Consider the following 22,619-nt stretch of genomic DNA (forward strand, 5'->3'; position numbering starts at 1 on the left):
TTTGATAAGCAAGAGGATGGTGTTCACGGCGACTAAGAAGGTTACAGACCAAGGGGGATTGTAGGTCATGATGAGTGGTGTCCTGGACGGGGCAGCAGTAGTCCTGGTAAACGTGTACGCGCTCAACTGGGACGTCACAGAATTTGTAAAAAAAAAAAAGACCATGGCGGAAATCACCGTCATAGATACGCACCGGCTGGACTGATTATGAGGCGGTGGGGGGGAGAGAAAGATACTTTACCTGTGCACAGGACAGGACTGTGACAGACAGATCAAACCCCAGAACGGGGAAAATTACAGGCATGGCTAGGGAACTGGGGACATTCATGGAGCAGATAGGGGCAGTGGATCCCATTGCAGTTCCTGCACCCCAGTGAGGTGGAATTTCCATTCTCACCAGTACATAAGGTCTACACCCGCCATCGACTTCTTTGTAGTGGGGAAATCGGTGCTTCCAAAAACAGTCAGTGCGGAATACTCCACGATCAAAATCTCCGACCACGCTCCACATTACATGGGTGTGAGTTTGGAGACGAGCTGTGCCCAATGTCCCACATGGAGGCTGGACACAGACCTCTTTTGCCAGAAAACATCACAGGTCATAGGTGAGTACGTTACTAACAACCAGAACGAGGAAGTCTCACCTTCCACGTTCTGCGAGGCACTGAAGGCTGTGATTAGGGATTAAATTATAGCCTACAAGACACGCAGAGATAGGGAAAAGAGGGCGGCTAGGCAACAACTGATCGACCCCATACTGGAGGTCAACAGAAGATATTCCGAGGCTCCGACCATAGAGCTTCTGGCAGAGAGGAAAAAGTTACAAATGGACTTAGCCAGGCACGGGGGATCTTTTATGAACACAGAGAGAAGGCTATCTGCCTGCTGGCTCACCAGCTGAGTAAGCAGGCAGCCACATGGGAAATGGCCCAGGTAAAGGACAGTAGAGGCGGACTGGTAGCCGAACCAAAAAAGGTCAACAAAGCGTTCGAGGCCTTCTACCGGGGACTGTACGCCTCCGCGCCCCCTGTCTGTCGGGGGGGGGGGGAAGACAACAGACTGGGAGAGCTGGAAGCACCAATAGAACTGGAGAGGTCAAGAAGAGCATCAATTCCTTGCAGGCGGGGAAGGCGCCGGGACCCGATGGTTTCCTGGCGGACATATCGCACCTGCTCTCACCCCGCACCTGTGGGAGATGTTTGCAGACTCGCTAGGGAGCGCCATCCTGCCTGCAATGCTAACTCAGGCCACCAAATCATTGATACCCAAAAAGACAAAGACCCAACAGAATGCCGATCATACAAACCCATTTCGCTGCTCAATGTGGATGCGAAAATATTCGCAAAAGCCCTGGCCAAGAGATTGAGAACAAGAGATGGTCGCAGAGGACCAGATAGGCTTTATTAAGGGTAGACAGCTAACTGCGAACATCAGACGGCCGCTGAATGTGATACTGACCCCATCTGGGAAGAGAACACCAGATTGCTGTGCGGAGTCTGCACATTCTCCCCGTGTCTGCGTGGGTTTCCTCCCACAAGTCCAGAAAAGACGTGCTTGTTGGGTGAATTGGACATTCTGAATTCTCCCTTAGTGTACCCGAACAGGCACCGTAGTGTGGCGACTTGAGGATTTTCACAGTTACTTCATTGTAGTGTTCAGCCTATTTGTGACACGAATAAAGATAAAGGTGATCGTCTCCCTGGATGCAGAAAAGGCCTTTGACAAAGTAGAAGTACCTCATTGAGGTACTAGAGCGGTTTGGGCTGGGGACAGGGTTCACCTCATGGTGAAACTCCTGTACAACGCCCCCGAGGCCAGCATTCGGACCAACACCAACAGCTCTGAATACTTCCAGTTGCACAGAGGCACCAGGCAGAGATGCCTGCTGTCCCCGCTCCTGTTAGCCCTGGCAATTGAGTCACTGGCAATTGCCCTGCAAGATGCATGAAGCTGGAAGGGAATCCGAAGAAGAGGCAGAGATCACAGAATCTCACTCTATGAGGATGATCTGCTCCTCTACATCTTGGACCCACAAAGCGGCATGAATGAAATCACAAAGTTTCTGGGAGAGTTTACATAGGGGACAGATTAGCAATCTTAGAAGAGCTGACGGAGAGACTGGACCTACCGAACGGACAATTAATTGCAAATTAAAAACTTTCTCAGCAAGGAGACAAGGTACCCTAAGGCCCCGCGAGGTACGATGTTGGAGGAATTACTGGACGCGGACAGTCTGGGAAAGGGGAACTGTGGGGTCATGTACGGATGACTATTAGAAAGGATACGCTCCCCACTGGACGGAACAAGGGAGAAATGGGAGGAAGAGTTAGGGACGGAGATAGGGTGGGGGACTCTGGAGCGAAGCATTGAACAGGGCCAACTCCTCCTGCGTAAGGATAAGACTCATGCAGTTTAAAGTGGTGCACAGAGCACACCTGACTAGAACCCGAATGAGCTCTTCCCGGAGGTGGAGGACAAATGTGAACGGTACCAGGGAGGCCTGGCCAACCATGCCCACATGTTCTAAGCCTGCCCCAGACTTGCTGGGTTCTTGAGAGCCTTCTTTGAGGCAATGTCCAAGATTGTGGGGTGAGGGTGGAACCGTGCCCGGGAATGGCAGTGTTCGGGGTATTGGACCAGCCAGAACTTCATGTGGAGATGAGGGCTGACGCCCTTGCCTTTGCTTCCCTAATTGTCCCCCGGACAATCCTGCTCGGCTGGCGATCAGCAGCACCACGCACAGCTGCAGACTGGCTGGCAGACCTATTGGAATTTCTCCATCTGGAGCAGATCAAGTACACCATCTGAAGGCGGGAAGATGACTTCCACAAAGCATAGGGGCCATTCATCAGCCGTTCCAATACCTATTCGAAGCCAACAACTGATAGAACGGGGGCGGGGCACAGGAGCCACCAGGGCCACTGAAAGCAGACAGGAAAGAGGGGGGAGGGGAAGAGGAGAAACCAGAGGAAACACCAAGAGGGAGCCCATGGGGATCAGAGGGCCCAACACAAGCCACAAGAAAAAGACAAACACCAAACAAACCACCTAGTGAAAGAAAGGGCCTAGGATTAGATCTCAAAATAGCAGAAGAGGGGAGGGGGGGGGGGGGGGGGGTGGTGGTGCTGAGGGGGCACCGAAAAGGTGCATATAAACTGTTACCGTCTCATCCTTTTCTTTGTGTGTAGTGTAAAAATACAAACTTTAATGACAATATATATTTTTTAATAAAAAGTAATTGTGTTTAAATTTAATACCTGGTGGTTGTAATTATTGGGCAGTCAAGGGCCAAAGACTTTGGGTACTTTTCTAAGAATTATTGGTTAATTCAATTGTGTTGCGACTCCAGGTCAAGGGGGGGACTGGAATTGACCACACCCTAGCCCAGGGTATCGGAACAAGGGGTGGATTTTAAGAAGCAGCTTAAAGGTGGAAAGTAGAGAGATTTTAGCAAAGGAATTCCAGAGCATGGGGAGTGAATGGCTGGAGACCATGGGTGGTTGGGCAGTGGGAAAAGAAAAAGAAATCAGTGACAGGGGCTGTAGTCCACTAAATTAATTGTTTTGTGACAGGAAAGGATTAAACGGACTGAAATTAAGGAAAGGATCATTCTTTAATACTGCGATTGAAGGTGTTTTTTTCTTGCTTATATTCATCGTTAATGGTGGAACTCCTCTCCCTATTTTGTTAGCAAATCAAATAAACTGAGGGACAAAAAATAGGGGGCAGCCTCTTAAAGGATACTGCCTGAAACACAAAGCAAATCACAAATGAAACTTGAAAGATCAAATCAAAACATGATTAAGGGGGTCGATAAGGCACCCTAGTCCCCATGATGTCCACCGGGAATGGAATGCCTCCTCGGTGCCGGTGGACTCCACATGCTTCCTCCCCAAGGACACCCAGCTATGAATGTAACTGCAGTAGAGGAGCAAACAATTGAGCTGGGTGACCCCCTCTATTGCCCATTGCCTTGAACTATTCATTTAAAGTAGAGCCAGGCCCAGGAGCAGGTTCATGAGGAGGTTCTCCTCCTTCCCCACCCCGGGTACCTGCAGATCAGGAGCATAGGGGTGAAGTACAAACAAAACTAAAACAAAATGTTTCTTAGGAAACTAAAAAAGGAGGTGCAGTCTATAACAATCTCCTTGCTCATGGTCTATGGACTCCACAAGGCCCCAAAAATGGCAGGATTCTTGGGACTCTGAATCGATACAATCTAAGTTTGTACAGGACTGCTCGGATGCAACACCCATCCACCCAGATCCCTGATGTTAAGGGGGAGGACTCCTCCATAGAGGGACGTCACTGGGGACATCTGTAACAAGGCACGCTAAGGCGTATCCGGGCAGCAGCCACGAAGGCAAGGAAGTGGAAGGAGTGCAGCAGTAGCTCATATAGGAAACCCCACCATGCAGAATGAAAGCATGGAGGGCATTTCCCCGAGACAGCTCTGGCTCCATAGAGAGGAACTCCTCTCCATGCACCACCTCATTTATATACCCATTACCGATATACAAATTGGTGACATTGGCCTGAAGCATAAGACTGAAGAGAACCAATGCCATCACACTTTTATCACTTTAAAGATAAAATTCTCCATTCATCAGTCTTCTCCCTTCAAACCACAGAGTACCAGTCCATGTCTTCACCCATACTTCACCTCCCACACTGCAGTGAATTAAGATCATCCTGAAGTGCTCTTGCCCAAAGCCAACACAGCTGATAGACCAAATAGCTTTGCTCTGTGTTGTAACAAATCTATGATTCCATACTGCCTTCCCACTTGCTTTCAGATTCACATTGAACACTGTATTCTTCAACCAGGCCTTTCTTCATCGCCCCTGAATTCCCTTTTTGTTTTCTGTGAAACATTCAGATTCTGAACAGCCTGATATACGAGTTGCTGCTCACAAAAGTTTAAGTTGAACTTGCATACCCTATGAAGTATACTGTAATGTGGGATTTTGAGATATGCAAGAAATGGCCCAGAATAAATTAAATCAAACCTTGGATCCAGATATTCCCTTCCATGAGGAAGTGTTCAGGTTGCACTAGATCCTTCTAGAAGGCACAGCCACAGTTAGAATCAGAAAGAAATACTGTATGTGAGCACATTCTAATATGCTGTGGCTTGTCATGTCTTAAGCATACAAAGGCAACACCACCTCCCTAAAATATTAAAAGATTCTTTTACTGACCACTAAGTTAAAAATAGCCTTGAAATGAAGATAATTTGTCCAGAATATCTAGAACCAAGGTTTGATTTAATTTGTCTATAGATTAAACTATGCAACAATACATTGTTTAAGTTAGATGAAAATTGCTAATATACTTTCGACAATATGTTATTAAATAGAATGCACTATTTATTTGCAACTTGAATTGATGCTATAACTAACTCTTTCCCACCATGTTCTTTTATATGCCCCAAATGCAAGCATTACATTCTGTGCAGTTTAAACTCATTTTCTCTCACTCACCTGGACTATCGGTGTGGTCATCCCTCCATTCTGCCAAATCCAGTGAATTGTTGGAATAAATCCATACACAGACACGCAGCAAAAGATGAATGCACGCAGGCTGTACCACTGCTGAGTGAGGTAATGCGGATGTATTTGTGCAAAGAATACTGCCAGTATCATAGCCAGCACCATTATTAAGTACACCTGTCGCCAATACTAAGCACAAAAAAACACAAACAAGACTTATACAAATTTTTGAACTATTAAAAATGCTTCAGGGTTGGAAACCTCACTCTGCATTGAAAAAGTCGAGTAATTCAATTACTCTGGCACTCTCGCAATTGAATGTGGTAGCATATTTATGAAAGTAGTGATAAGCAGTAGATTTGTTTGCAAAAATGCAATGATCTAATTTGGGATAATTTGCATTTAAAGTACCCCAAAAAATCTTATTTACAGAGCATCTTTCATGCAATGAAAGCACTTCACAGGAACATTGCAAGTATGACACAAAAGCGCATATGGAGATATTAGGTCACATGACCAAAAGCTTATAAACATACAAACATATGAATAGGAGGATTAGGAGTAAGCCACTCAATCCTTCCTGCCTGCTCTGCCATTCAAGGAGATCATGGTGGCTGATCTGATTGTAACCTCAACTCCACATTCCCATCAACCTCCCCCACTCCCGATAACCTTTCATCCCCTTGCTCATCATGAATCTATCTACCTCTGCCTTAAAATTACTCAAAAATTCTGCTTCAACCGCCTTTTGAGGAAGAAAGTTCCATTGACTTTCAAACTTCAGAGAAATAATTTTTCTCCATCTCTGACCTAAATGGGAGAGCCCTCTCCACATCAAGCCTGTCAAAACCCCTCAGGACCTTTTAAGTTTGCTCAAAAGAGGTAGCTTTTAAGGAGTGTCTTGAAGGAGGAAAGTGAGGTAGAGGTACAGGGAGGGTACTCTAGAGCTTGGGGTCTAGGCACTGAAGGCATGACGACCAAGGCTGGAGCAATTACAATTGGGGATGCCTAAAGGGCCAGAATTAGAGGAGTGCAGATATCTCAAGAGAGTTGTGGAGCTGGAGGAGATTACAGAGATATGAAGGGATAATTCCATGCAGGAATTTTAAAACAAGGTTGAGAATTTTAAAATCAAGATGTTGCTTGAACAGAGTCAATGAACATCGGGGGTTATAAGGGAATGGGAGTTAAATGTGATTTAAGACATGGGCAGCAGAGCTTTGGATGATCTCAAGTTTATGAGAGTAGAATGTGTGAGGGCAGCGCGGTGGCGCAGTGCTACCTCACGGCCCAGGTTCGATCCCAGCTCTGGGTCACTGTCCATGTAGAGCTTGCACATTCTCCCTGTGTTTGCGTGGGTTTTGCCCCCACAACCCAAAGATGTGCAGGCTAGGTGGATTGGCCACACTAAATTGCCCCTTAATTGGAAAAATGAATTGGGTATCCTAAATTTATTTTTAAAAATGAGAGTAGAAGGTGGGAGTTAAGACAGGAGGGCTTTGGAATAGTTGAGTTGTGTGGAAACAAAGGCATGAATGAGGGTTTCGCTGTATCCAATGGGCTGAGACAGGTGAAGTCATGGAGGTGGAAATAGGCAGTCTTAGTGGCGGTGCGGATATGAGCTGGGAAGCTCATCTAAGGGTAAAATATGGTGCCAAGGTCACAAACAGACTGGTTTAGCTGAAACTGTGGGCCGAGGGAGGGATCAATAGCTAGGGGCAGAGTTTGGAGTAAGGATTATAAGAGATAATTTAATCTTAGCAGTTTAAATGTACTACAAGGTGTTATTCCCCAACTACATCATATTTGAGAGGGGCGCTTCTCCTGTTAGCAAGCAATACATTTCCCAATGTGACCCTGTGGTTTTGCTTATCTGTGGCTAGATATGGCATGAATTTCAATCAGGGTTTAATTATGATTTGGTTAGTAAAGAGAAATGTCAAAAATTACTGTTAATCATCGTGTGAAATCAACCCATTCAAAGCTTAAGCATATTGAGCAAAGAAAACTCACCTCATTACAGTAAAAGGCATAGAACACTGCAGGGACATAGCAGCCTAAGATCCCAATGGCAATACCAGCATAATCGAGGGCCATCCAGCACCGATTTGCTTTCTCAGAGCGATGGCAGCAGAATAGGTGATATCCCACTGAACATAACATGCAAACCTACAAACCAAATACAAGGAAAAGAAATGTAAGAACACTTAAATGATTTCAATGGGTGTTCAGTTTACAACCTTTAAGCAAATCTTAAAACTATATTGTAGTGATGTAAGTAAACAGCTTCTGTCATAAGCAGGATATACTATTCTGCACATCATACCAATTTAAAACCAGGCAACTATCTCTGTCCCTCACCACTTTAAAGAATGGCCCATAATAGGAAAATTGCAAACATTTCTAGATGCAATTGGGAAGCAAAGGGATGGGGCACCTAGAAATGAGGTGAGCCAATTTACAATTGAAAATGAAGGAACAGTGGGGATGCTCATGTTTTTTACCTAATTTTTTAAACAGAGGGCTGAAGCTTTTGAGCAGTATCAAACAATGCAATTTAACGCTAGGTTCATGCCTCAAGCTCTTAACAACATAATAGATTGCTTTGCTTCTCTGAATCCTGTGCCAAGTCCCATAATTGGTAAACACATTGGAAAGAGCACAACTGCTAAAGGGATTTGCACTATCTAGGCCTGACACATTCCAGTCATCTATGCGGATCAATAATCAGTCAGCAATTAATTCTGGCAAAGCCACTCCGTGGCATACCTGCAGTCTTCAGCAGCACCTGGCAGTTACATATTCTGAAAAATGTACACAGTTCCCATGAAGCAAGGCCTAGAGAACTTAACGTCATCTTTGTCCAGGCAAGTTTGGCTGAGGACACCTCTAACTAGGCCTTGCTCAATGTTCAGAGCCATGCCATGGGCCCTATTTGTACCTAGATTTATAGGTTGTACTGAATACCAACAAGCATCATTGATAATTTCACTTGTTTTCTTATCCTCATCACATATTCTTGTCCTCATCACAAGTGGTAAGAAGTGTATACCTCTCAGAGAAACCCAGAACCATCCTCCCCTGTGGAGGGTCACTTCTCACTCCTTCACTATGCCTCTGGGTGACCACCTCTGCAATGCATCTCACAGAAGTCTTTCTTCCAATATTTAGTGCAGAGTGTAGCCAGCTGGTCCTGCAACTCATTGATCTTCTGCTCAATCAAAACACCTTGATCATGGTTAAGAACACAAGAAATAGGACGAATAGGCAATCACTCCCCTTGAGGCTGCTCTGCCATTCAGTCAAATCATGGCTGATCTGATAACCGCCACTTGAAATGAATGAATGAATGAAATGAAATGAAAAGAAAATCGCTTGTCACAAGTAGGCTTCAATGAAGTTACTGTGAAAAGCTCCTAGTCGCCACATTCCAGCACCTGTTCAGGGAGGTTGTTACGGGAATTGAACCGTGCTGCTGGCCTGCCTTGGTCTGCTTTCAAAGCCAGCGATTTTAGCCCTGTGCTAAACAGCCCCTGGTCCCAGCTTTCCCAGCTGGCCCCATAACCCTCGACTTCCTTGTCAATCAAAACTCTGTCTAACTTAGCCTTCAAAATATTAAATGACCCAGCCACTACTGATCGATGGGAAAGACATTTCCAAACACTGACAACTCTGAGAAGAAATTCCTCATCATCTCAGTCTTAAATGAGAGACTACCTATTCTAATACTATGCCCCTTAGCTCTAGATTCCCCCACAAGGTACAATATCCTCTCAGTATCAACCCTGTCACGCCTCCTCAGAATCTTATAAGTACAGGCCCAACCAGATCAACCTTTCCCCCTAATGCAATCCCTCATCCCAGGAATCAGGCGAATTAACTTCTCACAACTGCTCCCAATGCAAGTATGTTCCTCCTTGTTTAAGGTGAGCAAAACTACATACAGTACTCTAGGTGTGGTCTCACCAATACCCTGTACAATTGTAACAAACTTCCTGATTTTTAAACTCCCACCACCCTTGCAATAAAGACCAACTTGCTGCACCTGCATGCTAACATTTTGTGACTCATGCGCAAGGACACCCAGGCCCCTTTGTACTGCAGCATTCTGTAGTCTCCATTTAAGTGATATTGTTTTTCTTTTTCTCCTGTCAAAGTGGACAATATCATATTTTCCCACATTTGCTCACCCACTTCGATCTATATCCCTCTGCAGATACTTTGTATCCTTCTCACAACTTTTTGTATTGTTGCAATTTTGGCAACAATCCAGTCCCTTCTTTTGACTCATTAATGTAGATCATAAATAGTTGAGGCCCCAATTCTGATCCCTGTGGCACTCCATTAGTTACAATTTGCCATCCTGAAAATGATCCATCTAGAACAAACAACAAAGAACAGTACAGCACAGGAACAGGCCCTTCGAGCCTGTGCCGATCAAGATGCCTGTCTAAACTAAAACTTCTGCACTTCCGGGGTCCATATCCCTCTATTCTCATCCGATTTGTGTGTTCGTCAAGATGCCCCTAAATGTAACTATCGTACCTGCTTCCACCACCTCCCAGGCACCCTGTTCCAGGCACTCATCACCCTCTGTGTAAAAAACTATTTCCTTGCACATCTCCTCCAAACTTTCTCCCTTGCATCTTAAACCCATGTCCCCTAGTAATTGACTTTTCCACCCTGGGATAAAGCATCTGACTATCCATTCTGACTAACTTATCCATCTGCATTGCCACTTTAAAAAAAAATTTTTTTTTTACGGGATGTGGTGTCGCTGGTTAGGCCAGCATTTATTGCCCATCCCTAGTTGCCCTCAGAACATAGTGCAGAAGGAGGCCATTCGGCCCATCGAGTCTGCACCGACCCACTTAAGCCCTCACTTCCACCCTATCCCCGTAACCCAATAACCCCATCCTAACCTTTTTGGTTACTAAGAGCAATTTATCATGGCCAATCCACCTAACCTGCATGTCTTTAGACTGTGGGAGGAAACAGGAGCACCCGGAGGTAACCCACGCAGACACGGGGAGAACGTGCAGACTCCGCACAGACAGTGACCCAGCGGGGAATTGAACCTGGGACCCTGGCGCTGGGAAGCCACAGTGCTATCCACTTGTGCTACCCATCAGCAGGTGGTGGTGAGTTGCCTTCTTGAATCATTACAGTCCAGGAGGTGTAGGTACACCCACTGTGCTGTTAGGGAGGGAGTTCCAGGGTGTTGCCCCAGCAACAATGAAGGAGCGGCGATATATTTCAGTGATCTATGGACCTGTATACCCAGATCTCTCTGCCTGCCAATACTCCTAAGGATTCTGTCATTTACTGTATAATTACCGCCTGTATTAGTACTTCCAAAGTGCATTAGTCCGGATTAAACTCCATCTGCATTTCTTGTCTCCAACCAATCTATGTCCAGTGTATCCTCCCCTCTTCACTATCCGCAACTCCACCAATCTTTGTCTTGCAAACTTACTAATCAGACCAGTTATATTTATATATACTACGAAGCACAAAGGTCCCAGTTCTGATCCCTGCGGAACTCCACTAGTCACAGCCTTCCATTCAGAAAAGCCCCTTCCACTGTTACCCTCTGTCATCTTTGACCAAGCCAGTTCTGTGTCCATCTTGCCAGCTCACCTCTGATCCTGTGTGACTTCACCTTTTGTACAAGTCTGCCATGAAGGACCTAGTCAAATACTTTACTGAAGTCCGTGAGACAATATTCACTGCCCTTAATCATCTTCATTGCTTCCTCAAAAAACTTGATCAACTTAGTGAGACTCAACCTCCCTTTCACAAAACCATGCTGCCTATTGTTAATAAGTTCATTGGTTTCCAAACATTCGGAATTCTCCCTCAGTGTACCCGAACAGGCGCCGTAGTGTGGCAACTTAGGGGATTTTCACAGTAACTTCATTGCAGTGTTAACGTAAGCCTACTTGTGACACTAATAAAGATCATCATTAACCTGTCCCCAAGAATCTTTTCCAATTTTCCCTACCACTGACGTGAGGCTCACTGGCCTGCATCTCGATTATCTCTTCTGCCATGCTTAAACAAAGGAACAATATTGGCTATTCCCCAGTCCTCCAGGACCTCACTTGTAGCAATGAGGAGACAAAGATTTCTGTCAAGGCCCCAGCAATTTCCTCCCTTGGTATTCTGGGTAGATCCCATCAGGCCCTTGGGACTTATCTATCTTCATGCTTTTTAAGACGCCCAACACCTCCTTCCTTTTGATATCTACATGACCCAGAATATCTACACACCCTTCTCAAACTCATCATGCACCAAGTCCTTCTCTTTGGCAAATACTGATGCAAAGTACTCATTTAGCACCTCGCCCATTTCCTCTGGCTCAACACTGTCCGTGAGTGGGCCAACACTTTCCCTGGCTACGCTGTTTCTCTTTATATAAGGCTTAAACCTCTGTTTCCTGTTAGTTTACCATTACTCTTTCCATGCTAATACATCACTCCAACAATGAAATTATGATATTCTAAATGTCCCGCTAACAATAATGGATTCTAGCATTTTCTCAATGGCAAGCATTAGGGTAACTGGCCTGTAGTTTCCTGCTTTCTGTCTCCATCCTTTCTTGGACAGAGGTGTTACATTTCCGATTTTCTAGTCAGAATTTAGGGAATTTTGGAAGATTGCAACCAATGCATCCACTATCTCTGCAGCCACTTCTTTTAAGACCCTAGGATGCAGGCTATCGGGTCCAGGGCACTTGTCAGCTACAAGTACCATTGGTTTCGAGCGCGACTGATTGTTTTAAGTTGCACCCTCCCTTTTACTGCTTGATCTGTTCTTGTGTCCTCTACTCTGCTGATGGATGCAAAATATTTCATCAAAGCCTCTGCCATTTCCTTGTTTCCCATCATTAATTCCCCAGGCTTTCTGGACTAGTGCTCACCTTAGCTCTTACCCTTTCTATATATTTGTATAAGATTCCACTGTCTATTTTTATATTTCCTGTTAGTTTTTTCTCACACTCCAACTTCTCCTTACTTTTTCTTTTTTGTTAAATAAACATTTTATTAAGGAATTTATGATTTTATAACAACAAAGGATACAAATACAAATGTAAACATAATTCAGTGCATAACACCCCCTCCCCCCAACCAACAACCATACCCAGCCAACATAGTTTATGCACACAATTCCCGACTCCTTACTTTTTCTTAAAGACACCCTTTGCTGGTTTCTAAAACTTTCCCAATCTTCTGGCCTACCACTAATCTTCACAACATTGTATTCCTTTTGTTTCAATTTGGTGCCACACATAACATCCTTATTTCACCACAGATGGTGCATCCTTCTGGTAAAGTCTTTCTTTCTCAATGGGATATACCTTTGTTGAGAGTTATGAAATATCTCTTTAAATGTGTCACAGCTTTTCCACCATATCACTTTTAAACCCATTTACACAGTCTACTTTAGGCATCTCTGTCTTCACATCTTTATAATTGCCTTTCAGACACTAGTTATGGATCCATATTTCTCAATCTCAAAATAAATGTGAAATTCTATAACGTTATGATCATTCTTGACTAAATGATCCTTTACTATAAGTAATTAATGAATTAATACTGTCTCATTATACATTACCAGGTCCAAAATAGCCCGTTGCCTTCTAGCTTGCAGAATCTAGTGTTCTAAGAAACTATCCCAAATACATTCTATGAACTCATCCTCCAGGTTATATTTACCATTTAATCTGTCCAATTGATGTGAATATTCAAATTATCCACGCTGAATGCAGTACTTTTCTGCAAATCGAGATAGTAATCCACAGACTATTACTTTTGTGGTTCAGCTTTTTGATTTAACCCCTAGCTATTAGCTCACTTATACTCGTTTAGCAGAACCTTTTCTTATTCCTACCTATGTGTTGGTACCCATGTCGGCCACAACAAGTTGATCCTTCCCCTTCCACTCTAAGTTCCTCTTCAGCTTGGAGGAGATATCCTTAATCCTGGCACTGGGCGGGCAAGACAGCCTTCAGATCTCAAGTTCTCAGCTGAAACAGCCACATCCATCTCCCTAACTATACTGTCCCCTACAACAACATTACTTTTAACTCTCCCCCACTTGAAAGGACCCTGCAACACAATATGGTGGTCAGTTTGTTCATCCTCCCTGCTGTCCTGCTCTTGTCCCCATAAGCTAAAAGAACCACTGCATACCTCTTAAATATTTACAAGGGCTGTGGCTCCTCCACTGCCAACTTCTGAATCCCCAAATCTGCCTCACGGGTAATCACACCCTCCTATCCCAGACCATCGACTACATTTGAAGTACCTAGCCTAAGGGATGTGAGGACCTCCTGGAACAAAGTATCCAGGTAACTTTCCCACTCCCTGACACATCATAATGCCCAGAGTTCAGACTTCATCTCTGAGCAGGGGAGGCACGGTGGTGTAGTGGTTAGTGCTACTACCTCATGGCGCCGAGGACCTAGGTCCAATTCCAGCCCTGGGTCACTGTCCATGTGCAGTTTGCACATTCTCCCCATGTCTGCGTGAGTCTCATCCCCACAACCCAAAGATGTGCAGGGTAAATGGATTGGCCATTCTAAATTGCTCCTGAATTGAAAAAGAAAATCAACTCTGAGCCAAAGTTCCTCAAGCTTGCCGATACTTGCTGCAGGTGTGGTTGTCGTGGATCACACTGATATCCACCACCTCCCTCTTGCTAGAGTTTCAACGCATCTCCTTCCCTGGCATCTTTAATGTGTTTAATTTAACAAATTAGGTTTTGAAATATCAATGATTATCAGTAGTTCTATCAAATCCTTTAACTACTTCAGCTATAGATTAAATGCAATGCTTATATTTCCCCAGTACTAATTTAAACTACTGTCTCCATTGACAGAGAGGAAAAAAAAGTAAAACTCACCAATCGCTCACCTACCTTGTCACCCAATTAATGCTTCTGGGCTTAAACTCTCAAATCCCGCTACTCAGCTCTGATTACCTCTATGGCCACTCCTTTTATGTTAAAGAGTTAAAATAGCACCTCCTCCCTCACTGCACCCAATTCCCTCGATTACAAAATTACTATTGACTTAACGCAAACTAATTTTCTTTCACAAAAATAAATTAAATAAAAAGGCTTCCCGGTTTCAGTCCAAAAAAGTGTTGTGAAACATAACCAACCAACTGTACTATTATATTGATGACACAATGTGTGTTGTACCAGCTGTTAAAAGCTTTCTGGTTCACATTCGGCTAACCCTAATGTTAGTTTACCTTTTTAAAATAAATGCCACTAGTATTAAAATAGATCAATCAGAAAATCTAGGTTCTGATCTTTGGCACACGAGGGGATACATTATTTATACCACTACATATTCTACTAATCTCTACACAAACCTCCGCCTTACTGTTGCTCATGATCAACACCAGTCTCTCTCACTACTACTGCAAGGTAAGGAAGAGTTTATTTTGCTTAACAGTGAAAATATTCTATATTGAATTACTGAATAAATAAAGTTACTTTAAGTATGCATAAACTCCACTTTCACTTGTGTGAAACTAACCTATTTCCAGCAAGAGAAAAAGGAGAACAGCCAGCAGCTTAGCAAGCTCAAGCCTGCTACCAAAAGACCAATATGAAGAAATAAAAATAAATAAACCAAGCACAGTAAATTTGGTATTCTTTCAGTGGGGCTACCAATACAAACAATACAAAACTGGAACTGTTTACTCTGTTCAAAACATTTGAAAGCTACAATACCTGGGGAATATTTTTTTGATGGGCTGTCAGTGAGAGGATGGGACACTTGGAACCCATGGAAAGGGGCCTGGATTAGGTGCAGAGTAGGTACCACTATTCTGTCTCATGTGACAATCTATAGTAAAAGGATGGTGAGATGGTCCTTTAAGAGAGGTACTTGTCAGTTCACAATTTTTAGCTGAAATAGCTAGCACTCATGAAAAAAAAAACCATGCAATCCAACGATCTTTCTGTCTAAACAACTTGCCTGGAAACAGAAGAGACAGATGGAGTATATAACATAATCATCCCTCGAGGCATTTGCTTCAGGAAGTACAGTAGTCATGTCATAAATGCCAAGACTGAAGAACAGAAAAAATCCAAGTAGATGACTCCAGATATTCACGGTCTCATTCGAAAGAATGAAAAGACTGTAGATAAAAGTATGAAATTATTCCAATGCAAAAATACAAGAGCATTATTTAGATATCAAAACTCATTTCCTAAGTCTTCTGATGAGCTACATCAAATGTATTTACATACATGGTAACATTATGTACAACATTGTATCTAAGAAATAATATTTTCATCATTGGGACCAGATCTTTAATACTCCCAAATTAGTTACCAAAAATAAAACTTATTGATTGAAGGATAAATGAAACAAGGACTTTTTATTCTGCACATGCATTTGTATCCAAAAATTTGAAAAACTGAAAAGGACTTACTCTCTAACCCACCTTTTTAAGCACAATTTTGAAGGTAAATAAGCTCTATATCCATCTGTAATATAAGGATTCTCCTTAAGAAAGGATGGAATTTGTTCATAGGTGTACAGACGGATGCCTCGTGGTATCAGAACAGGCCAATAATGGTAGTTTCCTAGTTCAATGTAATGGGCACTTTTAAGCAACTTCTGAGGCATGATGCTGGAAATTATAAACATGAAAAAAGACAAGATGTTATCAGAAATGGGGAACGTATATCAAACAGATTAAATCAATAAAGTCCATTCAACGCTACGTTGAGTAAACAAAGGCTCCAAAATAATTCAATTATAAAAAAAAATTGACAACTGTTTAATACGATAAATGATAATTATAAAAATCTTTATACGTCTATTCTACAGTATTTGTTTTACATATTGATAAACATTCAATAGCTCTTTTACACCTCCAGATATTTACCTTATTTGAAATCGACAGTGTGAAAAAACGTTACCAGTTATTATAACCTTGAAATGTATTTTCTCACGCTATTTCGCACTTTGAACTTATTTTTAAAAATAGCTCAACGAACTAAAATGCAGCTCAATCATCAGCCCACAAAACTGTTCTTAAATGACCCACAATAAATATATAAATATTTGTGTTTAATGAAAACACTGAGAGTTAACGCTGATGGTGAGAGTCAGGGGACAGAGAAGGAAGGAGCTTCTTCCCAACCTGATGTTTCGATTCATCTTCAACCGAGTCAAACCTGCCCAACTGACCAGTTAACTAATTAACTAATCACTTAACCAGAAACCGCCCCCCGCCCGTTTGGAAATGGGGAAACTTTCACCTCGCTCTTCAGAACCGGCAACGCGGCCACATCTTCACCGGAGACAGACGCCGTCCCAGCGGCCCGGCCAGCAGGGCACAGTCCGCGGCTCAGCCTCCGGCCCCGGCTGGGCTCAGCTCCGGCCTTGAACCGGATACGGTCCGTGCGGAAACTTCCGGTTCAAACAGAATCCCCGGGATCCGGATTGAACTGACCCCAGGGCAGAGCCGGTGACTCCGGGATCCGGATTGAACTGACCCCGGGGCAGAGGGAGTGACTCCGGGATCCGGATTGAACTGACTCCGGGATCCGGATTGAACTGACCCCGGGGCAGAAGGAGTGACTCCAGGATCCGGATTGAACTGACCGCGGGGCAGAGGGAGTGACTCCGGGATCCGGATTGAACTGACTCCGGGATCCGGATTGAACTGACCCCGGGGCAGAAGGAGTGACTCCAGGATCCGGATTGAACTGACCCCGGGGCAGAGGGAGTGACTCCGGGATCCGGATTGAACTGACCCCGGGGCAGAGGAAATGACTCCGGGATCCGGATTGAACTGACCCCAGGGCAGAGCCGGTGACTCCGGGATCTGGATTGAACTGACCCCGGGGCAGAGGGAGTGACTCCGGGATCCGGATTGAACTGACCCCGGAGCAGAGGGAATGACCCCGGGATCCGGATTGAACTGACCCCAGGGCAGAGCCGGTGACTCCGGGATCCGGATTGAACTGACTCCGGGGCAGAGGGAGTGACTCCGGGATCCGGATTGAACTGACCCCGGGGCAGAAGGAGTGAATCCGGGATCCGGATTGAACTGACCCCAGGGCAGAGCCGGTGACTCCGGGATCCGGATTGAACTGACCCCGGGGCAGAGGGAGTGACTCCGGGATCTGGATTGAACTGACCCCGGGGCAGAGGGAGTGACTCCGGGATCCGGATTGAACTGACCCCGGGGCAGAGGGAATGACTCCGGGATCCGGATTGAACTGACCCCAGGGCAGAGCCGGTGACTCCGGGATCCGGATTGAACTGACTCCGGGGCAGAGGGAGTGACTCCGGGATCCGGATTGAACTGACCCCGGGGCAGAAGGAGTGACTCCGGGATCCGGATTGAACTGACCCCAGGGCAGAGCCGGTGACTCCGGGATCCGGATTGAACTGACCCCGGGGCAGAGGGAGTGACTCCGGGATCCGGATTGAACTGACCCCGAAGCAGAGGGGGTGAATCCGGGATCCGGATTGAACTGACTCCGGGGCAGAGCGGGTGACTCCGGGATCCGGATTAAACTGACCCCGGGGCAGAGGGAGTGACTCCGGGATCCGGATTGAACTGACCCCGGGGCAGAGGGAGTGACTCCGGGATCCGGATTGAACTGACCCCGGGGCAGAGCGGGTTACTCTGGGATTCGGATTAAACTGACCCTGGGGCCGAGCGGGTGACTCAGGGATCCGGATTGAACTGACCCCGTGCAATGAGTGGATTTGGATTTGGCTTTATTGTCACATGTACCGATGTACAGTGAAAAGTATTGTTCTGCAGATAGTACAGACAGATCATTCCATACTTGAAAAATGTAGGACATACAGGAACACACAATGTAAATACATAGACAATGGCGTTGGGTGAAGCGTGCCGAGTGTAGTACTACTCAGTAGAGATGTGTGGAGAGATCAGTTCCATCCATAAGACGGTCATTCAGGAAACTGGTAACAGCGGGAAAGAAACTTATTTTGAATCTGTTAGTGCGTGTTCTCAGACTTTTGTGTATCCTGCTCGATGGAAGAAGTTAGAAGAGTGAATAAGCCGGGTGGTCTTTGATTACGCTGCCTGCTTTCCCAAGGCAGTGGGAGGCAAAGACAGTCAATGGATGGGAGGCGGGTTCATGTGATGGACTGGGCTGTGTTCACGACTTTCTGTGGATTCTTATGGCCTTGGGCCGAGCAGTTGCCATACCAGGCTGTGATGTGGCCAGATAGGATGATTTTTATGATGCACTGGGAAAAATTGATGAGGCAATGTGGACATGCCAAATTTCCTTAGTTTCCTAAGGAAGTAAAGGTGCTGTTGGGCTTTCTTGGTCGTAGCATCAACGTTGGTGGACCAGGACAGATTGTTGGTGATATGCACACTTAGGAATTTGAAGCTGTCAACCATCGGCACTATGCACAATGGTTACCAATGCTGCCTCAGTGCCAGAGACTCTTGTTAGATTCCGACCTCGGGTGACAGTCTGAGTGGAGTTTGCACTTTCTCCATGTATCTATATGGGTTGCCTCCGGGTGCTCCGGTTTCCTCCCACGGTCCAAAGATGTGCAGGTTAGGTGGATAGGCTATGCTAAAATAGCCCTGGCTGAGGTTACAGAGATAGTGTAGGGTTTGGGCCTAGGTAGGGTGTTCGTTCAGATGGCCGGTGCAGACCCGATGGGCTGAATGACCTCCTTCTGCACTGTAGGGATTCTATTCTATCTCCACCTTGGCACCATGGATGCAGACAGGTGTGTACGATATTTTGCTTCCTGAAATCAATGACCAGCTCCTTAGTTTTATTGACGTTGAGGGAGAGATTGTTGTCGTTACACCATGGCACTCGGTTCTCTATCTCCCTCCTGTACTCTGATTCATTGTTGTTTGAGATCTGACCCACTATGGATGTGTCATCAGCAAACTTGTAGTTGGAGTTGGAACCAAATTTTGCCACACAGTTGTGTGTGTATAGGGAGAATAGTAGGGGCTAAGTACGCAGCCGTGCGATGCCCCAGTATTGAGGACAATTGTGGAGGTGTTGTTTATCCTACTGATTGTTTTCTATGGGTCAGGAAGTCAAGGATCCAGTTGTAGAGGGAGAAGCCAAGTCGTAGGTTTTGGAGTTTTGATATGAGTTTGGCTGGGATTATAGTGTTGAAGGCGGAGCTGTAGTCAATGAATAGCAGTCTGATGTGTGAGTTCTTGTTGTCAAGATGCTCCAGGGATGAGTGTAGGGGCAGAGAGATAGCGTTTGCTGTGGACTGGTTGTGGTGTATGCAAATTGCAGTGGATCAAGTCATTCTAGGAATATGGAGTTGATGTGTCTCATGACCAACCTCTCAAAGCACTTCATAATGATAGATGTCAAGGCCACCAGATGGTAGTCGTTGAGGCACGTTGCCTGGTTCTTCAATGGCACTGGTATGATGGTGGTCTTCTTGAAGCAGGTGACTCTGGGATCCGGACTAAAGTGACTCCTGGGGCAGAGGTGACTCTGAGATCCGGATGAAACTGATTCCAGGATCCGAATTAAACTGACCTGGGGCAGAGAGGAAGTCTCCGGAATCCCGATTAAACTGACCCCAGGGCAGAGTGGATGATTCCAGGAACTGCATTAAACTGATTTTTGGATCTGGATTAACTGACTGCGGGGCAGAGGGGCTGACTCCACGATCTACTTTAAACGGACCCTGATTAAAGTGATCCGAGGGATGGTGGTGACACCAGGATCTGGACTAAAATGATGTCAGGGCAGGCAAGTGAGTTGGGGTCCAGATTAACCTGATCCTGGGGCAGGGATGACTCTAGGATCCAGACTAACTGACCCTGAGGAAAGGAGTGACTCTGGGATCAGAATCAAAGTGAACCTGGGGCATGGGGTGACTCTGGGATCTGGATTAATGTGACCCCGGACATGTTATTGGGCTGACTCTAAGATTTGCATTAAATAATCCTGGGAAGAATGGCGGCAGTGGGTGAGCTATCCAATTCATTCCACTCCCTCATTCTTTCCCCACAATCCTGCAAGTGGTTCTGTAGTAGCTCACTCCTAAGGAGCGATCTTCTGAAGAGCCATGTGACCCGCTTGTCCAATCAGTAACTAGCATGCAAGATCACCAAAGCATGGTTGCTCAGTTAGATCCTAGAACCGTGACTGGAATCATTGAATCTGCAACACCCTGTAAATAGTTATCGTGTTAATAAACATTATAGTTTGTTCATTACTGGTGGAGCAAAGTTATTGCACTTGGTGACGAGATGAAAAAAAACACATGTGATTGCAGGATCATCATCTCAGTGCATGGGCCAGCCAAAGTCAAGCTTGTGAAGTAGAAGAGAGTTGCTGAGATGCCTGTATTTGATAGAGTGGATCCCTTCGACGTCTCTGCTGAAGATTAGGTAAAGTATGGTGAGAGATTAGAATTTTTCTTCAAAGCAAACAGAGTCGAGGAGCAAGAGAAGACAAAGGTATTATTAAGCACAAGTGGAACCCAAACCTACAATTTAATTCATAGCCTTATGTTCCCAAATGCACCCAAGCTCATTTATAGATTGTGGATTTTGTAAAAGGGCTCCAAAGCCCTCCATGATTTGGCAATGATTTATGTTAAAATCCACAGGGAGAGCTCCAGGGAAGACTATTGCAGCCTACATTGCAAGGCTTAGGAAAATTGCAGAACACTTACTTTGGGACAGCACTGAATAATATGCTGAGGGAGCGCTTGGTTTGTGGAGTCAGTGATGAGGCCATATGGAGAACAGAAACTAAGATTGATTTTAAAAAGGCTCTGGAAATAGTGTTAGTGATGGAGAGCGCTGAGAAGGACATGGGACTTCAGAGTATGCAGAATGGAGAGGGCCACCTGTTAGGGCAGGAAGCTGCAGGCAGCAATGGCGCCAAAAGCAAGGACACCAGTCTAAATTGAGAAACAAATAGAGAAACTGGTAGAGTTAGATGATTCAGAGAATGAATCAATAGCCTAGGGTCGGTGCAGAGTGTTACAGATATGGGAGAAATCACTCCTCAGAAATATGCAGATTCAAGGAAGCGAAATGCTTCCTCTGCCACCAGAAGAGCCATTTGAGGCACAGATGCAAGAGGAAGCAGAGCTTTCCTAATAGCAATAGAGTGAACAGTTCAGCATCAGTACACAGTGGTGAAGACTTTTCTGAGAGTGATTGGAATGTTCTGCAGATGAATAATGTGAAAATGGACACGGTAGCCCCCAATACAGTGGTGTTATTGATCAATGACAGAACATTAAGAATGGAAGTATATATGAGCGTGTCTGCTACTGTAGTAGGGGAGCAGAGCTACAGATATCTTTGAGAAGGGGTTCAGCCTATGAGTTTGCAGAACACATCAGCTAGATTGGCTCCCTACATGGGGGAGGCCATCAAAATATTGGGGACGGCCAGAACACCTGTGAGCTATGGGCAGCAATCTGCCCAACTTCTATTAATCGTGGGTGTATGGCCAAGGACCAAGTCTAATGGGCCGTGATTGGCTCCAAGAGATTAAACTCAATCGGTTGGAAAGTCTCAGAATTAAGGAAGGAGGCTGGCATGAAATAATCCTACAAATATCAGGACCTTTTCCAGGATGAACTCGGAAAAATTGGAGACTCAAAGGTACAAATTGTAGACCCAGAAGCCACCCCAAAATCATTCAGGGCAATACCTGTGTCCTATGCTTTGTTCGAGAAAGTCGAGTCCACGCTAAAAAGGCTAGAAGAACTGGGTATCAACCAGCCAGTCCAGTTTGCAGAATGAGCAGCCCCAATAGTGCTTGTGGTAAAACTAGTTAAGCATCTGTAGAGTCTATAAACAGTAAACCAAGCAGAAAAGCTGGACAGATACCCTATCCCAGGGTTCCCAATCTTTTCCTTTACGCCGACCATAGATCGTCATCAAAAGCTTTTGCAGACCACAATGTACGCAAGCCATTTAAAACATTTTCTTTACATAATCTATGACTGACAAGAGTCAAACTTACATCGATGGGGATTAAAAACACAGCTTTCTAATTGTTTATGATGCGCACTCACAAATACATTGAGTATTGTATTACACAAGGATTTTTGTGAAGCAAATTACATTGCAAATGATATAA

At 45.0% G+C, this 22,619-nt stretch overlaps 1 protein-coding gene across 5 annotated transcripts in view; it reads right to left on the reverse strand.

The window, feature by feature from the left end:
• The window catches only part of paqr3a (progestin and adipoQ receptor family member IIIa), a 47,731-nt gene extending 30,777 nt beyond the window's left edge, over positions 1-16,954 (reverse strand). The window contains exons 1-5 of one of the 5 annotated variants that reach the window (XM_072496230.1): positions 16,782-16,954; positions 15,947-16,147; positions 15,487-15,649; positions 7,506-7,661; positions 5,484-5,681 (exon numbers count right to left, since the gene is read on the reverse strand). In XM_072496230.1, coding sequence (XP_072352331.1) covers positions 5,484-5,681; positions 7,506-7,661; positions 15,487-15,649; positions 15,947-16,143 — 714 coding nt within the window. In that variant the 5' untranslated portion in view covers positions 16,144-16,147; positions 16,782-16,954. Of the gene's footprint in view, positions 1-5,483; positions 5,682-7,505; positions 7,662-15,239; positions 15,355-15,486; positions 15,650-15,946; positions 16,148-16,781 lie in introns of those variants that run through there. The other 4 variants (XM_072496231.1, XM_072496229.1, XM_072496228.1 and 1 more) reach the window with 4 other exon arrangements.
• Positions 16,955-22,619: the final 5,665 nt, after the last annotated feature.

Source organism: Scyliorhinus torazame, chromosome 3 (genome assembly GCF_047496885.1).
Source record: "Scyliorhinus torazame isolate Kashiwa2021f chromosome 3, sScyTor2.1, whole genome shotgun sequence".
Lineage (NCBI taxonomy): Eukaryota > Metazoa > Chordata > Chondrichthyes > Carcharhiniformes > Scyliorhinidae > Scyliorhinus > Scyliorhinus torazame.